Raw genomic sequence first — 10,000 nt, forward strand, 5'->3', positions numbered from 1 at the left:
ATCCAACCATCAACAACACACTTGTAACCCTTAACAACACACACTCATAACCCTTAACAAATCCATATTCCACGCCACAACACATTTTCTATCATTATCATTATTGATTGATTGATTGATGGATGGGTGCTCGTGAGGGCCGCCCGCTTGTGTACACGGATAACACAAGGCTAATGGCCCGTTTGCTGTTGCGTTGTTTACATTGTTGGGCTCTTCGCTCACTCCATCCCGTGCCTTCCAGCGGTCGTCGGGGTCGAGCTCGTTGTAGAGTGCCTCGCGACTGGACGCCAGCGTCTGTTTCCTCAGCTCCTTGGTGCGCTGCTCCCACACAGACTTGTTCAAGCCCTTCAAGTTGTTCTTCTGGTCCTTACTGCAGCCCAGAGACCGAGGAGGGGAGGTAGGGAGGGGAGGGGGGCAGAGATGGGGGATAGGAGGTAGGAGAGAGGGGAGATGGGAGAGATAGGGAAGAGGAGGTAGGAGAGAGGGGAGAGGGGAGGTAGGAGAGATAAGGGAGAGCATATCAGACATCAGGTTTTTTTGGAGGACATGGGGTTGGAAGGGGGAGGATAATGATGGGGGGGGGGGATTCATAGGGGTTACAATTACACACGCGTATAACGCAACAAAATATAAAACAAAAAGTAGGCAATGATTTGAGGGGTGATGTTAAAAAAAATCTAGAGCCACAGATACATGTGTGGATGTGTCTCCATTCTATGACATGTACCGTGGATGGGGGTAGGGAGGTGGGGAGTAGATATTTAAATCGTCATCCACAGTAAACAATAAAAGAGAGATCAACTGGACAGGGCTCTTTTTTGGAGGGGAAGGTGGGGGTCTGAGGGTTAGGTGTGGATGGATAATGTCCCAAAGTACTGGGTGAGGGGGTCTATGTATAGGAAGGATAGCATAGGGGTAGGGGAGCTGGGGGGGAGGGGGGGGGCTTGTCAGAGGATGAGGATATAATTGAATAGCCAGAGAAAAAAACTAAAGATGTAAATGCAAACCCTCCCACAATGGACCTGCAGCTTAAGCAAATGGTGATCTCTCTCCCATCTCCTCATCTCACCAAGAAATCCGCCAAAATGGCGTTCTGTACTCTCCCCGTACACGGGAATGCAGAAGGAGAAGGCATTGAGGTCCCAGATATAGATATAGCCCAGTGGAGCGACCGGATAAGTTAACCTGCCATCCAGAAGGAGATGGCAACTCAAAAAACTCCAACCAGACATCAATGCCCTCTTCTCCCATTCCTCGTTAAAATGCCATGCGCAGTCGTTAGCTGTTAGCTTCCCATTGTCCCAAAGCCAACAGCTGAACCACACGCACAATGAAACAATCACAGTCAAGCAGCAGCCACACCGCATGGTGAGGGCAACAGCAAATGTCAAACAACAAACAAACAACAAAACAGCAAGTACCACCAACTCAGAGAGGGGAGAAAAAAGCTGAGAATACAGGAATACAATTTTCATGAAAACGGGAGGGATTTATATTTACATATAAATATATATACATACAAGTGGGGCCAGAAAGGAAGAAAGGTACGAGTAGGGAAGGGAAATTCAAGGATAAGACAGAATAAAGGAGAAATGAATAAACAAACAAATACATAAATAAATAAATACCAGTCCAGAAAGGGGTCTGATGTGTTGTGACTCTCACTGTGTAGTTTGTTGCTGAGGAGGGAAACAGTTTGTGAGACGCTGCAGAACACATGGCACAAAAAGAAAACCTCAGCCCATCTACCTGCCATTACAACAACATGCTAGACTAGAATTGACGAGGGTAAACTAGGCAAGACGAAAGTAGACTAGACGAGACCAGACCACAGTAGTCTAGACTAGATAAGAGTAGACTAGACTTAACGAGAGTAGTCAAGATGAGACGAGAGTGGACTAGGCGACTAGACTACTAGACTATAACATAGGGAACAAATATAAAACCACAAGACGTCCACCCACCACACACTAGTCTATTCTAAACTAGGAGGGGAGGAGAGTGGACTAGGCGATAAGACTACCAGACTATAATATACGGACCAAACATAAAACCACAAGACCTTCAGCCACCACCACAACACGCTAGACTATTCTAAACTAGTTGAGACTAGACGAGAGTAGGCTTAACGAAACTAGAGGAGTAGAGAGTACAATACTAGACGAGCCTAGACTAGAAGAGAGTGGAGTAGACGACAGTGGACTGGACCAAACTAGGCGAGACATGAATTAGACGGTGCCATGCCGTAAATCCGACGCCTCATTGTTCCGACGTCTCAATGTTCCGAAATATTTCCCATTAGATCAACATGTCACTATTCCGACGGTTCAATGTTCCGAAAACGAAACCCATTGGTCCGAAGGTCCGTTAGTCCGACTTTTCGAAAAGAGGCGCATTAGGCCGACGGTTCAATATGCCGAATAGGAAAAATAGTTTTATACCTCGCTCGCTCCTTCTCCCTCTCTCTCTCAATCTCACTCTCACTCTCTCTCTGTCTCCAAAATACAACCTAGGCCTACATATCACGTTCACGATGAATTTTGGAGGGCAAAAAGACAACGCTTCACTTCATTTCGACACGGTGTTGCAGCACCATGGACAGAGAGCGGAGGTCTAATTCTCAACACGGGCACGAACACACACACACACACACACACACACACACACACACACACACACACACACACACACACACACACACACACACACACACACACACACACAGTGAGAGTGAGAGAGAGAGGGAGCGAGCGAGGTATAAAACTCTTTTTCCTATTCGGCATATTGAACCGTCGGCCTAATGCGCCTCCTTTTTGAAAAGTCGGACTAACGGACCTTCGGACCAATGGGTTTCGTTTTCGGAACATTGAACCGTCGGAATAGTGGCATGTCGATCTAATGGGAAATATTTCGGAACATTGAGACGTCGGAACAATGAGGCGTCGGAATTACGGGCAGGCCCCAATTAGACAAGACTAGACCACATTAGAGTAAACCGGATGAGACGGGAATAGAGCTTACTAGACAACAGTAGATAGACTACACTAGAGGACAGTAGACTGTCCTCTAGTGTCAATAAAAGACTAGAAGATAAAAGACTAAAAGACAATAAAAGACTAGATCTTTTATTTTGCTTCTTATTTATTATTGTTTTTGTGCCTTCCTGCAATATTGCACTTTACTGTAAAGCACTTTGGTGCGGCTAAGCCGTCTGTAAATGCGCTATATAAATGAAATTGACATTGACAAAATTGACATTGACTTAACAAGACTAGATGAGAGTGGACTTGAGTAGACAAGATCAGACTTGGCAAGGGTAGACTAGACTAGACGAGACGAGACCCGGAAGAATAAATTAGGACTAGACAAGAGTAGACTACGAAAGGTGGACTAGAAGAGTCAGGTTGTGAGTAGACTAGACAAGACTTAGTAACAGTGGATAAATACAGACTACACATTGAATAACACATCCATCCAACACCACAACACGCTAGATTGGACTAGCCTAGACTAGTCGAGACGACACTTGAGCAAAAAATAGATATGACTAAATTAGTCTAGAATCAACAAGTCTCAATTCAACTTCTCAAAATGGATTTATACCGACAAAAAAAATAGCAACCTCAAGCTAAACTACATTAGACCAGACAACACTAAACCAACTAACCGAAACAAATTAAAAAGCACCAAAAGTAAACAAATAAGAAAATTGCATTTTAAACTCTGACAATAAAACTTAATAAAAAAAAAATATATAATTTCATCGTTAAACTCTATTCCTAATTTACCATTCTTTTCTTTGAGACATATATTTATTTAGACTGTATATATTCCTTCATATACTTCTATCTTCCTTCTACTCTTCTTTTTTGTCCCTCTAAAGCTTATTGTTTTTAAGGTGTTAAAAATAACACCTTAAAGCTAAATAGAGACCTTAAAGATAAATAGACAAAATACAGGAAGCCTATACCATCTTATTATTTTTGGAATCAAATCTTTTACAAGCAATTATGTACACATGTATATAAGTGTATGTCAAATGCAGACATGAAGTCAAACACATGGCAAACACACAGACACAAGCAAACACCACACATAGAATACAATCTGCAAGTCCTATTTACTCTAACTAGCTCTAGTGTGGTCTTGCTTGCGTCACACTACCAATAGTGTCTCTCTTTTCCCATCTGGATATGTCAGATATATATATTAATGCCTTGCATGTTCAAACTCTCCCCTTTTACACTCTAAGTAAACAAAGGTTCTTAACCTAAATATACCCTTAAATACCATAAAATCTCATAGTAAATAGATACGTAGAATCAACATCACGTAGTGCTTAAAGTCCTATAGCACACAGTATTCACAGTCAGTATATACTGTAAATTCATCAAAGAATAGGTAAATAAATAAAACTATTTATAAATAGGTAAAAGAATAGTAAATAGATACGTAGTATCAAATTCATGTAATGCTTACATTATATTATAGCACACAGTAATCACAGTCAGATATACTGTATATTCACCAAAGAATAGGTAGTACAGGACTTGTGCATTTGCTGAATGAACAGATCGGACAGAGGCTTAGATAAAAATCAAAGCGCTAAACCTTCAAAGAGATGATGTGTGTGGATGCTTTTATTACAAAAAAAGGTTTGAGAGTGTGAGTGAGCATGTGTGTGCGTGTGTGTGTGTGTGTGTGTGTGTGTGTGTGTGTGTGTGTGTGTGTGTGTGTGTGTGTGTGTGTGTGTTTGTGTGTGTGTGTGTGTGTGTGTGTGTGTGTGTGTGTGTGTGTGTGTGTGTGTGTGTGTGTGTGTGTGTGTGTGTGTGTGTGTGTGCGGTTCTTAAAAGAGAGAAGATCAAAAGTTCTGACTCTCTTGAATCTGAGACCAGTGGAGAACTAACACAGTTCAAACACATGTGCTTTGTGTGTATTTGTGCATGTGAGTTTGTCTGTGTGTTTTCTGTGTGTGTAAGCGTGTGCATGTGTTTGCGTGTAAAGACCCGACAGGACAGTCTACCGATATATATCTGTGAATAAAGACCATTGTACCTCACTGTTTGAATTGCCGTGGTTGATTTGTGGGGTGAATCAGTAGAGGGAGATTACGAGAGAGAATGCACCTACGCGGCAATGGAGAGATTAGCAGCAGAGAGAGGGCTGACTTCCGCGACCTCCTTGGCCTTCTGAAGGGCAGCCTTCTTGCTCGCCGCCCGCTCTTCCTCTTGTTCATCCTGGAGCGAGACAGACAGAGAGAGACAAAGAGAAAGAGAGAGAGAAAGAGAGAGGCAGAGAGAGAGTGGCAGAGAGAAGTTAAAGTATGACGAAGAAAAAGGGAATCCCTCGTAACACTAATATTTTTCCTAAAGATTTACTGTAAAAGTGAAAGCATCCAATTCAGAGAGATAACGAAAGTCATTTTTGTAAGAAATTACTGTCTGCCTGCAACGTTACTTTGTTTCAACCAAATTTGACCATTTATGGTCCAGGGTATGCATTCTCAATTGGTCCCAATGAAACCAATGACGTAATGGTCCAACTCTGTAGTTGGACCATTTACATCATCAACTCCTTGACCTTGTAGCATCTGCCAAATTTCAACAATAATTACGGCACTATTGGAGATGTCAGCATTAAGACAAATAATCACACCGGAACTTGTGATTGTGGAAAATGGAATTAGGCGAGATAGAAGAGAAGAGATCAGCAAATACCTTGGTCAGCTCCTGGGCGTTGGCCAGATTGTCCACAGCGATGGCCAAGAACACGTTGAGCAAAGTGTCTGAACGCCACAGAGTCAAAGGAAGAACAAATTTGGGCTTCACAGGGCAGTGTGTGTGTGTGTATAGGAGCACACACATTCAAACACATGCAAAGGGAATGCAGTTCATTGGATAGGCTGGATGGATTCCTGTGTAATCACTGGGTAATCACTGTGTTATTACTTGTTTTCACTGTCTTATTACTGTGTTTTCACTGTATTATTAGGATTTCATGTGTGTAATTATTTCCTGCGTAGAATGTACTGGAAATGTTTGCACGTCCAATAATAATAATTATAAAAATTACATTGGAAACAAGTGTCTGCTAAATGATTAAACATGTTTTGTTTGCATAGTTCATCATGTTTAAGCCCTGTTTCAGCTGAATTATTGCTTTTATTGTGTATTATTGTAGGTGTTTGCGTGTGTGTGTGTGTGTGTGTGTGTGTGTGTGTGTGTGTGTGTGTGTGTGTGTGTGTGTGTGTGTGTGTGTGTGTGTGTGTGTGTGTGTGTGTGTGTGTTGCTTTTATGTCCGTGTGTTTGTTCGTTTCCTTGTGTGTGTGTTAACTTCCTTGTATGTGTGTGAGTTTGTGTGATTGCTCTTGTGCATCGTGTACACTGAGGGTCCATATATGTGTGGTGTGCTCCACATTCAAGAGAGGATACAGTTGCCAAAGAGTGTGAGGACGATGAAGAAGATGGAGAAGGGCATGCCCTTGTTGACTCCACCCTGAGACTTGATCCCATCATACATCACCATGTTCCAGTCCTCTCCCGTCAGGATCTAAACACAAACGCACACACACACACACACACACACACACACACACACACACACACACACACACACACACACACACACACACACACACACTCATATGCACATGCACGCACACACACACGCACAGAAACACACTCACACGCGCGCACACACACACACACACACACACACACACAAATAATGCCACAACATATAAGATAAGCAATTCTATTACATTATTTGTTTTGAGGGAATTCTAATCTCCATATATTTTCCCTTGCCATCCAACTCTTTCCCATTATCCCTCCTCTGTGTGTACGTGTGTCTAAATTACTATGAATGTGAGCGCATCTGTAGTGTGTGTTTGTGTGTGTGTGTGTGTGTGTGTGTGTGTGTGTGTGTGTGTGTGTGTGTGAGTGTGTGTGTGTGTGTGTGTGTGTGTGTGTGTGTGTGTGTGTGGGTGTGTGTGTGTGTGTGTGTGTGTGTGTGTGTGTGTGTGTGTGTGTGTGTGTGTGTGTGTGGGTGGGTGGGTGGGTGGGTGGGTGGGTGTGTGTGTGTGTGTGTGTGTGTGTGTGTGTGTGTGTGTGTGTGTGTGTGTGTGTGTGTGTGTTTGTCGACCTCACCTGAAACACTGTCATTATAGCTGCAGGGAATGTATCAAAGTTGGTCGGTGGAGTGCCATTCTCAAAATTAAACCTATAGGCCAGAAGTAAAGAGACAGTGACCGAGAGAGATGGAGAGAGAGAGAGAGAGAGAGAGAGAGAGAGAGAGAGAGAGAGAGAGAGAGAGAGAGAGAGAGAGAGAGAGAGAGAGAGAGAGAGAGAAAGAGAGAGAGAGAGAGCAAGAGAGAGGGACACACACAAACAGACAAAAAAAAGGCATTCAGAATGGCTAATCGTTTCGAACAGTGCCATTACACAACTTGATTTAACAATAATAACTTTATACTAGAGTACACTTATAGAACAAGTATTATACTTTATTCCAATGGAAAACAGAAGGAGAACAAAAGGAAGAGAGGAAGTAAGCAATTAAAAATGACAGAAAGCCTGTAAGATAAGAAGAAGAAAGAAAGACAGAAAGACAGAAAGAAAGAAAGAAAGAAAGAAAGAAAGAAAGAAAGAAAGAAAGAAAGAAAGAAAGAAAGAAAGAAAGAAAGAAAGAAAGAAAGAAAGAAAGAAAGAAAGAAAGAAAGAAAGAAAGAAAGAAAGAAAGAAAGAAAGAAAGAAAGAAAGAAAGAAAGAAAGAGTGAAAGACATGTTAAGGATGACTGACTGTCCCCCGAAGAGCTGCATGCCCAGAAGGGCGAATACGACGATGAAGAGGAAGAGGAGGAAGAGCAAGCTGATGATGGACTTCATGGAGTTGAGCAGAGACACCACCAGGTTCCTCAGAGACGCCCAGTACCTGAGAGACAGACGGGCAGGGAGTCAGACAGGCAGACAGACAGACAGACAGAGAGACAAACATGGAGGTAGAACAAACGACAGAAAGAGAGACGGACAAAGACAGACGGAGACAGACGGACAGAAAGTCAGACAGACAGAAAGACAGACAGACAGACAGACAGCCAGACAGCCAGACAGACAGACAGACAGACAGACAGACAGACAGACAGACAGACAGACAGACAGACAGAGAGGCAGACAGACAGACAGACAGACAGACAGACAGACAGACAGACAGACAGACAGACAGACAGACAGACAGAAAGACAGATAGACATGCATGCAGGCAGATAGACTCACTTAGTGACTTTGAAGATCCTCAGTAACCTGAGGGCTCGCAGAACACTGATCCCAAACGATGTCCCGGGCTGGATGATGGACCACAGCACCTCAAATATACTGCCACAAATCACCTGGAGCGCACACACACACACACACACACACACACACACACACACACACACACACACACACACACACACACACACACACACACACATAAAAGCAATGATATTGAGAATACATGGTAGAGTGCCGATTAAGTTGATCCAGTCCTCAACTAAATCAACCAAACAATTACTTGAAGAGCTGGGACATTTCAGTCGATCAAGTTGTATTTGGTTGACTACATCCCTAGTAAAGGGAACAGGGTACAAGGTCAGGGTACGGGGTACAGGCTTCAGGGTAAATGGAATTGGGTCCTGGGTACTGGTTACTTGGTACAGGTTATAGCGTACTGGGTTCTGGGTTCTGGTAACCGGGTACAGGGTACTTGGTATAGAGCTGAACAAGGTATTGTGTTCTGGGCACAGGTTACTGAGCCAGAGATACTTCATCTGCCCCTGTGTGTTAAGATGTGTGCAGCATCATAGGGCATTTCATCAGAACAACTAAACAGACATACTCATACACATGCTGAACTAAGCACATTGCAGTTCATCACATAAAATAATCAACAAGCTATGCTGGGGGCCGTCCTTCCCCAGATCTGATGGGCAACCTTGTCACCTGGAACGAGTGGTTGAAGTACACGGGGGATAAGGTTTGAGTGCTCTACCTTTCTTATAACTTTATGGATTGTGGGACACATAAGAAGGTTGATCCATTTTTGGGGTAAACAGAGGGGTGCGATATCGTGGTTTGGAAACAGTTCAAGTGAACTGGCTACAGCGTACTGGGTACAGTCCGGTGTGTGACTCACGATGCAGTCGAAGGTGTTGAAGGAGGAGTTGAGGTAGGCCTGCTTCCCCAGGCCGTACATCTTGATGAACATCTCGGACAAGAAGATTCCCAGGAAAATGAATTCCGCAAAATCTATAAGGGGCAAGAGATTTGAGGGAGGGAGGGGGTGGGGTTAGGCAGAGAGAATAGAGGACGACAGAGAGCATCCTTCTGTGTGTCCCCTCTCCATTGGTCTCTATCTTGCACATTTATCAATCCGTCAATCTGACCCTCCATCAATCCATTCCCATCCATCCATGCATGCATCCTTCCATCTACCCATCCATCCATCCGCCCATCCATCCGTCCATCCATCCATCCATCCATCCATCCATCCATCCATCCATCGACCCATGTGTGGCATAAGCAGTAACACTCTGTCAAAGTCATCAATGCCTTGGAACACTTGTTTCTGAACGCAGGTCTATTCCTCCACTCACACAGGAAGTCGGAGAGTGGTTCCGGCTGGTCGTAATGCACAACGGCCACGCACAGAGTGTTGAGGCCCACAAGACACAGCACCGTCCAATAGAAGGTCTGCGTCTTCACCACGTGACGGATGAAGAAGCGCAGTCGCCGCTCCCGCCGGTCGAAGGTGGTGCCCTCCAGCTTGGAGCTCTTCAGGCTGGCGCGGGCGAAAGGAGAACCTAGAGGGCCACAGGAGAACCAGGAACAATCCAATTAGGATCCTTCCAATAAGGAGGCATCTAATTAGGAGCCGTCCAATTAGGATCCTTCAATTCAGGAGCCTTTCAATTAGGAGCACTTACCGAAAATACCATATACAGCCTGCTTTGAACAATGAA

At 43.9% G+C, this 10,000-nt stretch overlaps 1 protein-coding gene across 11 annotated transcripts in view; it reads right to left on the minus strand.

The window, feature by feature from the left end:
• Nucleotides 1-10,000, minus strand: part of cacna1aa (calcium channel, voltage-dependent, P/Q type, alpha 1A subunit, a) — an 87,450-nt gene that overhangs the window by 55,883 nt on the left and 21,567 nt on the right. For 10 of the 11 annotated variants that reach the window (XM_030342717.1, XM_030342708.1, XM_030342692.1 and 7 more), the window contains exons 11-20: nucleotides 9,635-9,841; nucleotides 9,175-9,287; nucleotides 8,274-8,386; nucleotides 7,801-7,932; nucleotides 7,149-7,221; nucleotides 6,432-6,549; nucleotides 5,718-5,785; nucleotides 5,131-5,237; nucleotides 1,629-1,679; nucleotides 202-370 (exon numbers count right to left, since the gene is read on the minus strand). In XM_030342717.1, the coding sequence (XP_030198577.1) occupies nucleotides 202-370; nucleotides 1,629-1,679; nucleotides 5,131-5,237; nucleotides 5,718-5,785; nucleotides 6,432-6,549; nucleotides 7,149-7,221; nucleotides 7,801-7,932; nucleotides 8,274-8,386; nucleotides 9,175-9,287; nucleotides 9,635-9,841 (1,151 nt within the window). The remainder of the gene's footprint in view (nucleotides 1-201; nucleotides 371-1,628; nucleotides 1,680-5,130; nucleotides 5,238-5,717; nucleotides 5,786-6,431; nucleotides 6,550-7,148; nucleotides 7,222-7,800; nucleotides 7,933-8,273; nucleotides 8,387-9,174; nucleotides 9,288-9,634; nucleotides 9,842-10,000) is intronic. The other variant, XM_030342756.1, reaches the window with a different exon arrangement.

The sequence above is a fragment of the Gadus morhua genome, chromosome 2 (assembly GCF_902167405.1).
Source record: "Gadus morhua chromosome 2, gadMor3.0, whole genome shotgun sequence".
Lineage (NCBI taxonomy): Eukaryota > Metazoa > Chordata > Actinopteri > Gadiformes > Gadidae > Gadus > Gadus morhua.